At 44.9% G+C, this 18989-nt stretch overlaps 2 protein-coding genes across 2 annotated transcripts in view; both read left to right on the plus strand.

Moving 5' to 3' along the window:
* The window catches only part of exoc4 (exocyst complex component 4), a 100321-nt gene extending 96786 nt beyond the window's left edge, over positions 1-3535 (plus strand). The window contains exon 19 of the mRNA XM_083692505.1: positions 1260-3535. Within this exon, the coding sequence (XP_083548631.1) occupies positions 1260-1497 (238 nt within the window). The 3' untranslated portion in view covers positions 1498-3535. The remainder of the gene's footprint in view (positions 1-1259) is intronic.
* Positions 3536-4335: 800 nt separating this feature from the next.
* On the plus strand, positions 4336-18485 carry lrguk (leucine-rich repeats and guanylate kinase domain containing; the record flags this gene model as incomplete). The annotated part of the gene is made up of 20 exons (XM_083691883.1): positions 4336-4551; positions 4787-4888; positions 5173-5254; positions 5456-5556; positions 5822-5903; positions 6104-6228; positions 8449-8592; positions 8837-8917; positions 9043-9129; positions 9843-9949; positions 10202-10321; positions 11123-11219; positions 12483-12596; positions 13148-13349; positions 14292-14408; positions 14529-14707; positions 15011-15099; positions 16630-16731; positions 17906-18066; positions 18319-18485. 20 exons carry the CDS (start codon positions 4336-4338, stop codon positions 18483-18485), a joined length of 2475 nt encoding a protein of 824 aa, XP_083548009.1.
* Positions 18486-18989: the final 504 nt, after the last annotated feature.

Raw genomic sequence — 18989 nt, forward strand, 5'->3', positions numbered from 1 at the left:
ACTACAGCGCCCCAAAGACTCCCTGTGGGTCACCGTTGTGACTGCCACTTGCCCTTAACATCCAACTTTATTACACTTGTTCCATGGGAGCAGTTTGTGAAAAAGAGGAGAAATTGTCTCCGCATTACCTCCACACGTGTGCATGCGTGTGTTTGCATATGTGTGCCTCCTCTCCTTCTCCGCCTCCAAAATGCCATTATGGAAGCGTGAAATGCAGCACATCTAAGTGAATGGGATTTCTTCTATAGCCGCAGGCAGATAGCGATGCTATCAGTGTGTCTTTGTGGCTGCGCTGCTGCAGCCCACCCACACACAACACACACACACACACACACACACACACACACACACTTACACACACTTTGAGGTATTTGTCCTGTTAAGCCCCAGAGCAGAAGAAAAACAGTCAGCCATGCTGTATAGTACTCTCCCATGCATCACCATCTCTGCCATGGTAACCACAGTGAGGTATATCCATTTTTGTTCATCTGTATGTACTGTATGGCAGGTGCTGTAAGCTTCTATGTTTCACCATAAATATGGAAAATGCTGCTGTATCATCAATATGTATGGCAGTGGGTCAGAGGGAATTGTCTGTACATTTGTGAGTGTGTACTATTATCTATACATATACACATATATACATATATACACAAACACACACACACACACACAAATACAACAGATATACACACACACCCAGGACATGCTTCTACTGTCAAATCGTATCTGTGTGGTCCTCTGTGGCTCAGTTGGTAGAGCATGGCGTTAACAACACTAAGGTTGTGGGTTTGATTCCCGCTGGGACCATATACACTAAAAAATGTATGCACTCACTGGAATGTAAGTCGCTTTGGATAAAAGCGTCAGCTAAATGGCGTATATTAGCATGATACAATTGATATTATTCATGTTTTTCTGTATTTCGTTCACTGTCAGTCTGCTGTCAACAGTTGCTGAACCACTCTTTTCCGAAGTCTAAGCTTTAGTTATGGATCTATACATTCCATATACAGCCTCCTCCCTGTTGATTTCCTCCCAGGAGCCTGTAGAGATCATACCAGCAACAGTGTAGGTTTCTCTAGGTGGAGAGTGGGGATGCCGAACAATATGATTTGCACTTTCTTGTTAGCACCACATGTTAGCAGTAGCACCACAGATGCTGCACTGAAGCTCTGCATACTTTTACCAGGTGTGCATTCCTTAAATGCACAACAGTCTTATTGAAACTCAAACCCTCTCTCCCATCCTCCCTCCAGACAATACTACGAGATGCTGTACAACACTGCTGACGAGCTGCTGAACCTGGTGGTTGACCAGGGGGTCCGCTACACGGAGCTGGAGTACATCAATGCCCTGAGCCTGCTGCAGCGCAGCCAGACAGGCGTGGGGGATCTGAGCACCCAGAACGTCCGCCTGCAGCGCCTCAAGGAGATCATCTGCGAGCAGGCCGCCATCAAGCAGGCCACCAAGGACAAGAAGATCACTACTGTGTGAACAAGGGGGTCGGTGGCAGCAATGCTATGGGGATTGTGTGTGTAGGGTTTAGGGAAACTGGCTGCCATTTTGGCTCTATGGTGGTTTCATGTTGGCTCCAACTAGATTGTGGTTGGATGTGAATGCATGGTGTCAACATGGCTCCCTATCGAGACTCGGAATTTCATACAAACGTTGACGGACTGTGTGTATCCATGACATTCGATCTAATAATCTGCACTACTGTCCCAGAGATACCCTCCAATTGTAACACACACACACACACACACACACACACACACACACACACACACACACACACACACACCGGGTCATTGGATAAGTCTAAGGATCCTTCACCTACAGTCCATGATGATACATGTGCTTTGACATGTTTTGCGGTTTTGTATTTGAGGTGGGGAAGGGGCGGGTTATTGCCACAAATGCTAGAGCTTGCTAGGATGTATATTTACAAGTTACTGATTACTTGTCATTGTTGCTCTCAAAATGGATTGTAATACATTCCATACTCTGGGAAACTGTACAACCAGTTACAAAAGCTGTCAAATAATAAATGGGAGCAAAATAATAGATTATTCCTGATCAAATTAATTACTCTAAACACACCTACACACACACACACACACACACACACACACTCCCCCTCCCTATTCCCATTCATTATCCCTGGTCTAACCTGTAGCGAACCACACATCTTCTGAGCCCCTGACTTGGGGGGCCTTTCTCAGCTCATTTACCTATTATATCTAACTGCTGCACTCAATTACACCATGCTCCCTTCCTCCCTCCCTCATGGCCCCATGGGTCCACTGGCTGTGTCTGCAGGAACAGATGCCAGATTAGACTGTCTGAATGAGGAAATCTCTCCTCCTGCTTATGGCCATTTGTGTCACTCCCAGAGGGCACGCAAGAAATTGGCTGCCTTCTTGAGCTGTTTCACTCTGTTTTTGCTTGTTGTTATTTATAACATAGTTTTGAATGTAGCATATAGTCTTTCCACTACCCTGAAAACATGTGCATTTTATGTGCAGTTGTAGCATTGAGAACCGTGGGTGTGTGGTACAGGCCAGTGTCTCTAGTAGGGTGGTCTTGAACCTGAAACGGACGTGATTACTGCTAAACTGCTAAAACTTTAATTTGTTTAACTTTTCTAAAGTGAACACACAAACGCAACGGAGTAACAAATCATTTCTTTCCCGTGTCCCTCTGTATTTTTAGTTCATTAACTCGGGAGAAAAGTACTTCACGAGAGAGGGAGAGGGTGAACAGAGATTTGTCGATACAGAACACGGGGCGAGCCGCAGCGCAGCTCTCCCCCAGAACCCCACAGAACAATCTATCATAATGACACGCTGGCTGGGATCAATAAAGGCCAACCATGTGGCTGCCAAAGGGATTGCCTATAGCCCAGCGCTCTAGAACTAGCTCTCACTGTCGCCTGGATTCTAAGAGCGCATTAAAGCACTTTCCTGGGTAGGGGAGTTACATACACACATACTTACCTTTCTCTCTTTCACACACACACACACACACACACACACACACAAATAGAGCTCTTTAGGGTTTACAAAACTCCACAAAAGTTCCTGAAGTCATGCACTCAGCATGAAATTCATTCTGCCAATTGTGTGAGCGCTCCATAATGTATATGTCATGTTCCCCACCCTGGACAAGTTTAAAATGAAATGGTCCATTACATCAACCAGTCATTTTTCTTCTTTTTTCATTTCTATGATTTTGCTTCACCTGAGACATTTGCACATTTATCTATGTAATCTGAGTGTAGTGTCATGTTAGATTCCCCCCCCCCCACGTATATCTCTGATAAGAATGTTGTGTATGTGTTTCTGTGTGACTTTACATGAAATTAAAAGGATGTATGCAGTAGGATCCTACTCCTGCTGTAACATTGTCTGCTAAACGTCACTCTTAAACAAACGCCTTGAATATCAGTCCTTCTACACTGAATTAAAGACAGATGATTTGTCATTGCCAATATGTACGCAGACCTTGCTGAAACAATAAACAATAGAAATTCTTCCTGTGTAGTTTGTGTGTTTTTGTACAATAAACAGTGCTAATTTCCTATCGTACTGTTTTGCACTTCAGACAAAAAGGCTTTTTTCCCCCCAGGAATTGACAAGTGATCGTGTACAGAAGAAAGCAGTGTGACAAAACTAGATGGTCTGTCTTTGCTCTGCTGTACCATGAAAGTTCACTCTGTTTTTAGACTGATGGAAATTGACTGCCTGATGATGTCATTTTAGATATAATAGACTGATCCAAAATAAACAGCTGTACACTCAGGAATTCAGCACACCTGCCAGCTGTGATGTATTTCTCGTGGAGATCTTTTTGTTTATATAATCAAGACCTGTTGAAAGATGTCAACGTTGGATGTTGGAATCTGAAATGCACACAATATACTGTACAGTACATGTCACACTGTAGGCGCATAGGCTATAGGTTTTTCAGGCAGTGTTTGGTTTTCCTTCAGGAATTTAGTATTTAGGGCTACTTCCGGTGCATCGATTGGGGTTGTATGCCATCCATGATTTGCGGGTGAATATACTTTTTATTACATGACATTTGTGGCCCAGTGTCAGCTTCCAAGAACCAGAGAACCTCAAAAGTACACATTTCTCGCCCCTTAGTAAACCACATTTCCCATAGTTCAATACACACACCCAACCGTTACTAAGCAACAGAAATAACGCTTTCACGCGCTCCTTAGGCCAACTTGTTTTCTAAGCTAAACTAGCTAACCCGAACTAGCTAACTATCCACCGTTTTTTGTTTTTTGTTGTAACACTGACAAGGTTATTGAATTTGCATTAGATGTCTTCCACTTCAACATTATCGCTTTTGCAGGACTTGATGAAAGAAACAACGCCACAGTATTCCCCAGTGTCACCCACTTGCTATCCTCATGAGTCATTAACACAGGAGAGCACAGATGAGCGACCGTTTCCAAGAAGCACACCTGCGGTTCGTCAGCTGCGCGCAGAAACGGGTTCTACCTCCGAGGAAGAGGAGGTGAAGACAGCAATGAAGGTAAATGGATAATGAATGAATAAGAATGCTCACGTTTGTGTTAATATTATCAGTTAGCTTTGGCTACATATAAGTACAATAGGCTTAGGTAAAACCTGAAAAGCAATGTTCCTCACTTCATTTTTCCAATGAAGTAAACAAACACCATTGTGTCTTGCAAATAAAATACCTTGGCATAAGTCATAACTAATGTTGCTGCAAAGTCTTTTTTAATGTGCGAAATGTATTTGTACAGAAAGATAATGTGTTGACAGAGGATGAAGTATCAAGCTGCTTGTCCAACCTGGGACACTCAGCAGATGGACTAAAGCATGTCTACCAGTTCCTCTCTGTGCCTGTAAGACACACACACACACACACACACACACACACACACACACACACACACACACACACACACACACAGGTTGATAGTAGCCTACCATCAATCTTCTGATATCACGTCTCGTAAGAGGCATAAATATTTGACATGAAATAGAAATATTAGATTTTCTAAAAGCAGCATCCGTCTGTACATCCTAACAGTTTAGGCTCACTTCCAATTTGTGGTGTATTTATTTCCTTCAGATTTCATTGCACTTCATGTGAAACTCAATTTTTGAATTGTCTGTCTTTCTCCAGGGTCGAAATCTGAATGATGTATCCACCCTTTGCAACTACGTCCATCTTCAAAAACTACAACTTCCGTACAACAAAATAAAAGGTTTGTGAATTAAGCCTAATATTGAAAAATAGTCTTCAAGTCGTGGTATGATTATTGATTAATTTTATAAGTCATGAATAATGTGTCATCGGTGTCCTTCAGAACATATTATGGTATGGGAACTAACATGTTTCTAACATGTGTATCCTTGCCATCTCTCCCTCTGCTCGCCCAACTCCCCTAATGATTGTTGACTGGTAGATTTATCCTGCGTAAGCCACATGCCCTACCTCATCATCCTCGACGCCTCCCACAATGAACTCTCCAACTTCTTTGGATTCCAGCCGCCCAAGAATCTCAAGGTGGGACCTTCAGCAGACAGGATAAGGCAAAGCTTGATTAGTGGCTTGGGGTTTCCGTCCCAGAAGATAGGCCTAGCTACAGATTTCCATAGGCCATCTGTGGTGTCAACAGTATTGCCTTACTCAGTATTGCCTGACCTTGAATGATGATGAACCTACTTCTCACTAATTAGGTTAAATACATTATGTAGAATGTATGATGTGATGCCGCTTTGGCAGGTGTTGCTGTGATAGTAGGTCATGATTCAGTCATTGTATTCTGCAGGAGGTCAACTTCTCCCACAACCGGATGTCAGTGATGAAGGATTTGGCAGCCTATTCATCTTTGAGTAAACTTAAGCTGGACTGTATCCTTTTGAAAAGCATTGGAACACACACACACACACACACACACACACACACACACACACACACACACACAAACACAGTGTACACACTGAATTCAATTCCCTTCTCATTGAAAGCAAACCTCCCATTGTGGAGTGGTTATCTATCAGGACACTTCCCCATTGGATGCCAGTTCTTAACTCGTGGCCTTGCTGGGCAGACAACTATTTCAGCAAGATCTGTGGTCTGGAGCAGTGTGGCAGCCTCACCCATCTCAGCCTGGCACACAACAAGATCTCCCGCATCAATGGCCTGGACAACCTACCACTCAAAGACCTCTGTCTGGTATGTCCTCCTAACTCTACGGTACAGTACTGTATCTGCCTCTTGACTTACGACTGTTGAGATATGAGATACAGAGTTGGAAATGTGTCAATTTACAAACAATTTACCTTTGAAACAATTGTATCCACATTGTGTGCAATGATATTGATCCAATAACATCTTAAAGCTAATATTTTCAATCATCTAACGATTATCATCAACAAAAAGCTCATTCATTGCCTGGTTGTAGAGTAAGTGATGTCATCTATTTTAAAAAGTACATGGTTGTATGGCTTTGAGTTTTGACTCTCTATGTGTTTAGTGATATGATTATAGGTATATACAGTGCCCTGTGTAAGTAATGGGACAGTGGCTCAAAAGGATTTGAAATCAAACAATTACTATGATGTTAAAGTAGAGAGTATTTGATGGTATTTGTGTACAGTATTGGTTTCACCAATCAGAAATTACAACACTTTTTATACATCATTTTATACACCCCTTTTCAGGGTACCCAAAAGTGATGATACAGTTTTATCAAATGTCCATATTAAGCACTCATGTTTAGTATTTGGTCAACAATCCTTGCATGAAGTCTGCGACCGATTGAACCCAGCAGATGCTGGGTATCTTCTCTGGTGAAGCTCTGCCAGGCCTGTACTGCTGCCATCTTCAGTTGCTGTTTGTATTGAGGATGTTTTGCCTCAAATCTCCTCTTCAGCAAATGAAACTCATGTTCAATAGGATTTAAATCTGGAGATTGACTTGACCAGTCAACAACTTTCCACCCGTGGTTTCTTTCCTTTTAATGATGTTCCAAGCTGTTGATTTTGGTAGGGTTAAGGTTTTGTAGTTTTTAAGGTATTTCTACTTTTACCTAGTCGTATTGATTGATTTAAAATCCAAATGTTTGGAATGTAGAGCCAAAAGAAGAAACAATGCATCACTGTGACATTACTTACGCAGGGCACTGTATAGCCTACTGACAAGCAGACACATCTAGCTTGCATGTATTTTCCTGTGAAAGGTTTGTTTCCCTCTGCTATTTACATGGTTGTATCCCCCCCAACGCCTGGCATCCATGTCATCACTTTTTAGGAGGTTATTCCCCTCAACATGTTTTCTGTTATCCGTACACACAGTATTTCAGCATGTTTTTTTTCTACAGGAGGTCTTCTGCAGGCAGTTTCTCCCCCCTCTCTCTCCAGGCTCACATTTAATCCGTAGTTGAGCTTCCATTTTTTTTTCAAAGACCATGAACATGGCCTCCCGTGTGGGAGCCACCATATGGCCCACCAGCGGGTCTCCAGACCCTCATCTCCCCTCTCTCTCTCTCTCTGACGGCTGTTAGTGTTGTCCTTTATCAAAGTGATTCCTCATTGTCAGCACAGCCCCGCGTCCTCCCTGTCTGTCCACTTCCACCCCTCTGGGGCCAGCTGCCCGTGAGCATGTGAGTGAGGCTGGACCCTGTTCAAGCCACGCACACACACACACGCACACACAAACATGCACATGCACATGCACATGCACACGCACACGCGCACACGCACACACACACACACACACACACACACACACACACACACACACACACGCACACACACCTCATTTCTCCAACGCCAACGTCAGATGACCCCTTTCCCCCTCTCTCCCCCTCTCTCCCCCATCTCTCCCAGTCGCCCTCCCTAACAGCGTGCTCCTGTCAGCCGGCTCCTCTCTCAGCCCATCACACCCGGGACCCGGAGCTTCCAGGTGCCCACTGCGCGGTCACCGTCCCCCGCTGACGGTAGCCCTCTGCCAGGCAGGCTGCCGTGAGAGGGCAGGGTGAGAGGGCTGGGGGCCTGGATGGATGACAGCCTGCATAGGGGGAGGCTGGATGTGTACTCACATTGAAGGAGAGGGGGATACAGCCTGGGTCTGGGGAGAGAGGCTGGTTCTGCTCTTTAGCAAGTTGGCACGCAGTGCCATGCTGTGCCAACGTCTCGCCAGCTGTTCACCTGTCACTCCTCACCTGTCAGACTTACCTGAGAGGAGCCGGCCTGCCAATCACATCATGACGTCTGAGGGAAAATTTATAGTCCCTCCAGATGGGGAGGGAAAATGCTCTGTTAACTTTGATTAGCCAGGCTGTGCGTCCATTGTGTGTGTGTGTGTGTGTGTGTGTGTGTGTGTGTGTGTGTGTGTGTGTGTGTGTGTGTATAGATACTTATATTTTCATATCTTCATATTTTCTCTCTTCAGAGGGGGAATCAGATTGAGAAGATAGAGAACGTAGAGACCCTCAGGACCCTCCAGGTTCTGGATCTGTCCCTAAACCGGATCCAGAGTCTCTCAGGCCTTCAGAACCTCCAACTTCTGGGATCCATCAACCTGGAGAGCAACATGGTAAAGCACAGCCCAAGCACTGCCTTTGTCAGAATCACTGAACCAGCTGTACAACAATAGGAGTGGCATGCCTTATGATGCTACTGTAGAAAGTGTTCTTTTATATGTTATTGAATGCATGCAGTATATTTTCTTTGCATGAGCGGAGGGTTTCGTTTTAAGACGTTTTTGTTTTTTTGTTGGTACTGTACATATTTTATTTTAAGATTACATTTAATCTCTATGCCCAATCCACGGGTTTCAGATCAGTGAAATCAAGGAGGCCACACACATCCATGACCTGGTCCTGCTACGGGAGCTTAATCTGCAGAGAAACCTAGTGCAGGTATGGTCCAGCACAAACTACACCCACGCATTGATATCACTCAGTACAACACACAACAGCACTATACCAGCAATATACAGTACTGTACCTACATAATGCTTTTCCCACTGTTATTTCAATGGCAGGATCAGCCTGACTATAGACTGGCTGTGATATTCCTCCTTCAACACCTGACTGGCCTAGACCAGAAGAAAGTCACTGCAGAGGAGAAGGTAAGTGCACACTGTGTGTGTGTGCGTGTGTGTGTAAAATGGATTGTGAATGCTCACCACTCTATTTGAAACAATAGAGGCATTTGTAGAGGTGTATGTAGCAACACATTACAGGACATGTAGGAATACTGTGCCTTTCTGAATGAAGATTCATGACATTGGCCATGTTCCCATTAGTATACCACCTATAATAAAGACATTCTTAGTTGTATGCAAGTGTATTGTCTTACGACAGGTGGCGTCAATCCTACTCCACTGACCTGTCTTGTAGGACGTGGAACCGATCTGAAGATTAGAAAGCATTCACAATAAATTAGATCCTGATTTGTGAGACTCATGCGCCCTCTCATTGCTTTCTACAGGACTGCTACTTTTGTTACAAAACTAAAAAACTGGATATACAGTACTTTGTTGGTTACTGTTGTGTGAAGTCTCTTTTAGAATAATTTATATGCACTGTTAAGTTTGCACAGCTGCGGGTAAAGCACCCGTTTCCTTCAATCCGAGTTGCCCAGCTGGTTGGCTCACTGAACAATGTATGTTAGTTGTTGTGTACATTTCCAATTCCACTAAATAACAGCTGCACCTTTAACCACCAAAGTCCTTTTGCTAGTTTCAAGGTCATGTAACTAAGACATTTGCCGGAGTATAGCCATTGACTTGGAGTAAGTATAGTTTTAGGCTCCTGAACTTCCCCCACCTGCATTCCCTAGGTGTCAGCTGTCAACAAGTACGACCCTCCTCTGGAGGTGGTGGCGGCCAGGGATCACATGACCCACATGGTGTACCAGCTGATGCAGCCTCAGGTCATCTACGATAGGTAAACTCTGCCACTGATTGGACCAGGCTCACCATCCCAAGATCTCTCAGCCAATCAAAGTCTGATACGATGAAAATGATGAATAAAGCATATGTTCCAATACAACTTGTCCTTGCAGTCTGTGAAATAAAAACATATTTGAAATAAGGAGTTAATTATCTTAAGGAATTCCAAGGACTTATTATTATGCTGGCCTTCTCTCTAAATCATATTTTTCTCATATCATATTTCCCTCCTTGTTTTGGTCCCCAGCACCCTTCCCAGTCTGGACTCTCCCTACCCCATGCTGGTGCTGACAGGTCCCCAGGCCTGTGGGAAGAGAGAGCTGGCCCACAAACTCTGCCTGGAGTTCAGTGACGTCTTCGCCTACGGGTGAGTGGCCAAGCCCGTCTGAGGCCAAGCCCGTCAAGCTGTACCCATTGGAATATGGTCCTATCAAAGGACGCAATAGACACAAGAATATTAATTTATTAATATTAATATGGTACAATAAGGGCCTTGTCACATTAACGATCACTGTAACGGTTACATTTCAGATTGTTTTCATTGCAGTCGCAGACTATTAGATCTCACAAACATGTCCAGCGCTATCACTACGGTAACAACCTTGAATGCAGCCTTAGGTTGCAGTTTAGGGTACTAAAATCATTCAGTTATTCATTCCACTCCAATAAACATCAATTAATATGAGCTTTAGCGTCTCTCTAAAGCAGATGTTCAGTACCTCCCCGTAAACACATCAAGACAACACGTGAGTAATGTTGAGTCAGGAATAACATGGCCTCCCATGAGAGATGAGAGATGGATACATACAGTAGATAAAGTGGCAGCCGGGCACATACTGTAGTGCTGAAATCAAACACACATCTGCTAGAGATGACATTTTCCTGGCTCTCGCCTCTTGGCGGGCTTTAAGGGAGACCATTCCTAACCCACAGGAGATAGGGGGGCAGTGGGGGAGCTCAGTCTTTCCCACCTCTCCGTCTAGCCCCCCCCCCCCGCCCCCCCAAATGTTACGCTCAAAATAGTTTGCATGCTTACCCCTCGTAAATTACAGGAGTTGAGTTATGGAGTGCTTCGATAGGGAAAATATGTGTGTATGCGTGCGTGCGTGCGTGCGTGCGTGAGTGCGTGCGTGTTAAATCTGTATGGTATTTGTCCTTGTTTACACAGAGCCTGCCATACCACCAGGGGAGCCTACTTTGGGGAAGAGAATGGGAGTGACTACCATTTTGTCTCAGAGGAAGACTTTCAGAACATGGTTCACATGGTGCGTCAGTCTGATTAGAAGTCGTATTGGAGAAATGTCATTATGATCATTATGATACTTGAGAGTTTAGATGTCCTGTACATCCAACTACTGCAAGTGTACTGTGCGTATTACCTGTCCATTCACGTAAGGGGTGCTGGTAGGGTCATTTTGTTTGTTATGAAGTATAGCATGTCACATCTATAAGACCCTTCAAAGCATCCATAAGTTATGAAGTATTCCAAAGATAGAGAATGATATGTAAGTCCTAGATCTCCTACACAGGGGGCCTGAGGTGCACCAGACTATCCCTCACCGTAGAGTTCTTTTAACTCATGGCCCGTCCCTTTCTTAAAGGTGATTATGTCAGCCCTGTGGGCTTTATAGACTAGTCTGGCAGTGATTAGAGGAGGAAACCCTTTGATGTGTGATCCAAACCATCTTCAGTAGGTAGAGAGGAAGTGTCTCAGGTGAGGTTTGCAGACTGCCCTCCCCCTCATACTGTGCCAGACCGTATCAGCCCACTCCAGATGTGCACTCTCACCATGTAATCATAGGCTCTGCCATCAACTACATTCCCTTTAAGTCATTAACCTCAATCAGTTAACGCTCATAGTTGTTTTATTGTGACTTGACTTGGCCTGCAAACAGAGGAAAGATTAGGGGGTGATTTGCAATCTAGGCTGAATGGTTTCTAACTGAACTGCCGTGATACAGGGGCAGAGGTCAAACCAACTGTAGCTTCATAGTTAGGAAGGCGCTGAGTCCCTGAATAGTCCCTGTAGAACAAACATGACTCGATGCATATAGGATACAGAGACACAGAGAGTCTATACACTTCATTTCTATCTGAATATTCAGCTATGTTATACCTAGTGAGTGGCCCACAGTCGTCAGAGCAGTCTGTAGGGTCGTAGTGGAGTGTGATGGATGGTAGCACTGAGCCAAAGCTGTCCCAGGTGTAGAGAGACAAGGGGTCAAGGGTCAGCCGTGTGAAGTAGCAGGGAGAGTGATCATCGCCCTGACATCGAAGTCAAGAGTTCACCTCATAGGTGGGGATGCTACCCTGGTGTTCATGCCGGGAACATTGTAGGGTCATGTAAGTCCATTACAGAGATGAATATGACTCATAACTCTCCGAAATGATGCACACAGAAGTGACTGCTATCTTCAATGATCAGCTTTTTCTCTATCTCTTATCTCTCTCCTCATCTCCCTCTCTCCTCATGCCTCCCTCCCTCCCTCCCCCCCCCCTCTCTCTCTCTCTCTCTCTCTCTGTCTCAGGGTAAATTCATCCAGACCATGCAGTATGGAGGACACTGGTACGGTCTGTCTCGTGAGGCCATCGAGGATGTGGCCAGGGAGGGCCTGGCCTGCTGTCTGCATATGGAGCTGGAGGTACACACACACACACACACACACACACACACACACACACACACAAACACATATTGTATGTGTGGAGCCTGCTACTATGACCTGACCTGAAAAGGCCAGTAACTAACATGTTGAAAGGTTACAGCTGCTTCGTAGTATTTGTTGCATTATTGTGAACTATGATACCATAGTTTGTAAACTTGCTGAAGGTCCAGTGATCTTGTCCCCCATTTGAAGAACTGGAAGACAACAAATTCCATTAGAAAAAATAAATAAATAAATTGAATTCTCATTCATTTCAAGTGTACTTTATTTTGCAATTTTTTATTTTCATTATTTTCTCAATATGTATTTTCTTTGTCCCTTATGATGTGATGTTTTTCCGTGCTGGCTGTGTGTGTGTGTACTGTGTGTGTGTGTGTGTGTGTGTGTGTGTGTGTGTGTGTGTGTGTGTGTGTGTGTGTGTGTGTGTGTGTGTGTGTGTGTGTGTGTGTCTGTGTGTGTGTGTGTGTGTGTACTGTGTGTGTGTGTGTGTGTGTGTGTGTGTGTGTGTGTGTACTGTGTCCTCTCAGGGTGTGTTCAGTCTGAAGAACACCTACTTCGAGCCCCGCTACATTCTCCTGATCCCTACAGACCAGGAGCAGTATGCCGACCGCCTGAGGACCCGCGCCCTCTACACCCACTCCCAGATAGACAGCGCCGTGGCCCGCATAGACCTCTACGCCAGGATCAACAGAGAGCGCCCGGGCTTCTTCGACAACGTCATACGCTGCGGTACGTACTCCCTTCTGGATGTCCCAATTCAACAGCCTTTGTGACACCTGTCCTATGCTTTGATGTCCATGTAGGGGAGTGCACACGTTTGGGAACCACTCACAGTGCAGTTTGCTTACCAAAAAAAATACAGACAGGGTCAAGACTAGAAACATTAATCCTTCTCCCCACTGGTGAATTAGAGTCAATTAATCTCAGGCTTTTTCTTAAGACTTTAAGTTTAAGTCCAGAGATATTGGTTTTGTTTTCTTCATGGGTCATAAGAAAAGCTCAAAAGCTTAAAGAGGGTAATTATGTCCACAGCGTAGAAAAGTTACGACGCCACAGCTGTAGATGAATCAACCCACAGCATTTCCTCTTGCTCTAATGGAGAGATGCATCAAGAGCAGAGCACATTAGCTAGCGAACATTCACAGGCCTCCATGTTTATCATTCCTCCATGAAGGCACTCAGAAATGCAAATTTTGCTAATGAAGTGAAATGGCAAGTTAAAGCATGCAACATGCCATTTATTCTCCTCCAGTATGCTCTGGTAGTCTGCACCTCATTAACATCCACTCATTATTCCCAAGGACTCGAATGTGTATGACAGGGCTGCACCATAGGGAGAAAATATCATACTGTGATAGTTTTGCTAGATATTGTGATAGTGATATGACTTGCGATAATATCTCATAGTCAGTGGGGCGAGCAACATAATATTTGGGTGGGCAATACCCAACCTGCCCTGCCCTTGACTCATACATACATTTTCATTGAGTGAAAATATATACAGTATCGAGGCCTCTTGCGATAGTAATATTGCATATGTTTCAATCGCAATAACGATAGTTTTACGATATATGCTCCAGCCCTAGGATGAACCTTAATGTACAGACAAGGATGTGAAACTAAACAAACACACGTGTGTGTGTGTGTGTGTGTGTGTGTGTGTGTGTTCAGATAACCCTGCTGAGGCCTATAAGACTCTGAGGCAGGTGGTGAAGGAGTATCTGGGAGTGGAGGAGCAGGGAGGAGGGGACCAGATCACCAGAGGAACCCCAGACCACATCTCAACAGGTGGGTCACATCTGTGTGTCTGTGTGTGTGCGTGTATGTATGTACGTGTGTGCTTACATGCCTGTACACAGACCAAGTGACTGTACCATTATTGTCTCTTTGCCTATACTGTATCCATAGAGTTGACGAGGGGCTCACGAGCAGACGAGAGGACCACAGGCCCTTCCAGGCCAGAGACTGGCCCTAGTTCCCGCTCCGCCTCAGCCATGGAACCCACTAAAGCCCTGCCCCCCTCTGACTCCAACTGTAACTACAGGAGTAAGGTCCAGGCCCAGCTCACTCCTCAAAAGACCTCTGCTGTGGGTGACAGAACACAACTGGGCATAGCATCTCAGCCAGATAGAGAACACTGCATGACACTGCTGATCAGCACATACATACAGTAGGCCTGCAGTGTACCCCACTCATCATCAATTACCTTATGTTCACGTGGCATTGCTGGACTAAAACTGAGGTCATTTGCACAAAGACTAAACACTTGTATCAGTTCAACCTGCATAATCTAGGTGCAAGTCAAAGCAAACATGGTTCACATGTTCCTCTAGGTTAGCGCTGTGTATCTGTCCTGTCATTGTTTTGATAGATTTCCCTCTCTGTCACAGGAATTAGCCTCTATACACAGACGGCAGCAGCTGGTCAGAGAAGCCCTGATGGGGAAGAGTCCTGGAGCCTACACCCAGCTCTTCAAGAGGTACGCTTCAACCACTCACACTTGATTGTAGAGGACCCTCATGTCTAATCAACTCTAATCAACTCACTTATTGTAGCTGTTAAACCTCTCCTATTGGCTTGTGTTGCTCATATATGACCTTGAGGTTGTAGTGGCCAATCATAAGGTTTTGCTGCAGACTAGTATTGTACATACGACAGAACTTGGTCAAATAACCTACATGGTCAAATGCTTTCAAATATGTGAGCTACGCTTGATTTACTTTGACTGGTACAACACAACCAATAGAAAAGGGCAAACTCCAAACAATATCAAGCAAACCTCAAATAGTTTCAAGCATCTGACATACATATGTATTTAAAGCAGGTCTGCTATACAATATACATTACCAGCAGGAACTAGAGAGGTAATTGTTTTCGGTAAAAAGGTAAGATGGTAAGTACTTGGCCTCTCATAAGTTGGTCCATCCAAGATGGACCTCATCAGTGGATTTCCAGCTCTCTTTACCATTGCCCTCTTGTGTTCTGACTGGAGGGTAGTCTCTCTGGTGAGCCCTACACTCAGTGGTCTGAACCTCAAGGCATATGGGTTTGTAATCAACTCAATCCATTAGGAATGTGCATGCGGGTGTGTGTGTGTAAAGAGTGCCATGTGTGGTTGTGTAGAGTACACCACAGATGCCATTCACACACACACACACACACACACACACACACACACACACACACACACACACACACATATAATAATCATCATGTCTCCCAGTCTAAAGCCCGGTCCAGATATACTGTAGTAGCTGTTGCTAGATGAGACCAACCAATCTGATCAAAACTGCCCACTTTTATTATGTGAAATGTGTGGTAAAAACATGACGCAGCTGAAATGATCTTGGTACTGTAGCTAGGCACATTTCTCATACAAGAAAAAACAATGAGCGTCCACCAGCTTTAGCTAGGTGATCCAGCTAGCTAGAAGGCTAGTTTTAACAAGCTACCTGTTGGCAGAATTGCTACAAGGGATTAAACCCTTAAGACTCGACATGCTGAATCATGGAGATGCCAACCGCCCTCAGGAGACATTCTAAAACTAGGTACAGCAGTACAGATCGGCAAAATGACCACGTAAAACTGGCTTGTTTAGTCTCCTATGTCTGAACTGGGCTTTCAACTGACGGTATTTTGAGTAGAATGATAACTTCAATAGCAATACAGCATGTGTTTGTGTGTTCTATGACTGAGAAACACATCTCATTTGTGAGTTAATCTCACCAGATCTGTCAGCACTGAATGTTGTTAGAAACACAGGTCCCGTGTGACCAATGTTTCCCTTACAATGTCTCATCAAACCACGACTCATCTACCAGGAACACAATGTCTGTTGGCCCCGTGGTACGACATGCTGGGGGAGAGAGAGAGGGAGAGGCAGGGTTAATGAGTGTGTGTGTGTGTGTGTGTGTGTGTGTGTGTGTGTGTGTGTGTGTGTGTGTGTGTGTGTGTGTGTGTGTGTGTGTGTGTGTGTGTGTGTGTGTGTGTGTGTGTGTGTGTGTGTCAGGTCTGCTCAAACAGCTCCATCATCATTGGCCTCTCAGATCCTCTCATCACCTGTGATTGCCAGAGACAGCCATCTCCCTCATGACCACTCAGATGATAGCAGGTTTGCACTCACACACACACACACACACACACTTGGTCTGAAAAGGACATTTTCAATCTACCTTATCATGAGTACTTAAACATAGTGCACCACATATATTAGTATTCACTGCCTCCACTTATGCGTTTCAGAGCATATGCTCTGAGTTCTCCTTTACGGAGCTCAGTTAACTACCCCAAGCCATCTGGGGACAAGCCTCTGCACACACGCACACACACACACACACACACACACACACACACACACACACACATACACACACACACACACACACACACACACACATACACACACACACACACACACACACACACTCACACATGCATACACACACACACACACACACACACACACTCACACACGCATACACACACACACACACACACAAACACACACACACACACACACACACACATAAATTCAGTTTTTATAGCTCTCTCTGCCTCGCTACTGTGTATAGTCAAACACCATAACACACACTTTTAGACTGTCCTTGGTGTGTTGTATAGTACACACACTAAAGTGCTGTATAGTATATAACTTCACATGAATAAAAAACTACGTACATAACCTTTAAAGAAACTTGCCATGATCTAAAATCCTTCCCAGTCAATATACATGAAATAACAATTGATCTGTATGGTATGTAAAGGATTCAGCATGGTACAGTGTTTACAGTATAGCTGTAGCAGATTCCAATGTCTGCATGCATATACCTACAGCACTTTCCCTTTCCAGTAATACCACTCAGTGAGGATGTGTTTTGACCTGTCTCTCTCTTTCACACGTATTTGACAGAGGAGTGTGTCTTATTGCTGATGGCATAATTTCCATCCTCCCCTAAGTACCTGCATTCACAATGGAATACTTTCCTGACAGTGTGATCCGAAGGAAGGGCCGGATCAATGGGAAAGACACTCCATTGGGACAGAGCCAATATGCCTTTGATACAGTTACGGGTCTGAATGACCCTTTTTGGCACCTCGGTTCCTCTCTTGATTTCACTCCTTTTTTTCTCTTTCTGTCTTTCTCATCACTTTATCTATCTCTCTCTCTCTCTTCTCTTACTTACCCTCTGTCTTTATCTGTCCGTCTGGCTCTGTCTCTTTCCCTCTCTACCCCCCCCCCCCCCCTCTCTCTCTCTCTCTTCATGCTCCATGGTATCTGGTACCAGTTCGGAGGAGTCCCGCGCCAGCTCAGGCCTCTCCATTCCCAGCTCAGCAGGGGCCTTCTCCGAGGCAGCAGGCCAAGCGGGGCGCTCCGACCTGGCCTCTGGACACACCCTAAAGCCCACGGAGGTCTCCTCTCTGGGTCACAACCTAGACTTACTCAAAGGTGAGGGACCCTCCACTCTGTCTTCACCTTGCATGTCCTACCCAAACTCACAGCGACGCATGGATGCATTGTTCTGTCTCCTGTCTTATCTTATTTGGTAACATTACTTTCCTCCGATTGTAGTTCAATAGTATGATGATCACTGAGTCATGTCTTTACTCTATGTACTGTATATACATAGTGCATGGAACATCTTTAAAGATGATATATAGCCACTATAATACTGTATGCTATGCTTGTTGCTCCCCGCAGATCAAGTGGAGGCCCCAGGCCACTCTCCTGACACCCCGCGCCCCGGCTCAAACCGTATCTCTCCGGCAGCCACCCCTGCTTCCGTACGCCCAGGGTCCAACCACAAACCCATCCTACCCCCTATCCCCTCTGGACGCAAGACCCCCACCCCCAGCCCCAGACCCTGAGAGTGGGAGAGAGGAGGAGAGGAGGAGGAGAGGAGGAGAGGAGGAGAGGAGGAGTGGAGAGGTACAAGAGAGAGGGAGGGGACCAGGAGAGAGGGGAGGGACATGGATATGGCTTAAGAAGTGGTTGGAAATAAGTAGATATACAGTAACAAGGATGGACACATTTGTGTGTAGAGATGTACTGTACCTGTATGTTAGTTATCAAGACAGGGGAACAGTATTAATTCAAACCAATAAAACAACATCACAGGACTCAACAAGCTTAGGACACTACCCCAAACATACATGGTCCGTCAGCCTATGGTCCGCTTTTGACAAAAACCTAGACATGTATTTAAATGTATGTAGTCAATACGTGTTTTCAATGACATCAGCATGTGGCCCAGTCCTGAGTTTAGAACAGTACAGTAGATTGTTCTATTGTTCTTGCCACAACCTGCAGCTTGGATAAAGGGTGCAATATACATTACAATGCAACCATATTGTCTACCTGAGGACAAGCGA

This window comes from Argentina silus, assembly GCF_951799395.1.
Source record: "Argentina silus genome assembly, chromosome: 20".
Classification (NCBI taxonomy): Eukaryota; Metazoa; Chordata; class Actinopteri; order Argentiniformes; family Argentinidae; genus Argentina; species Argentina silus.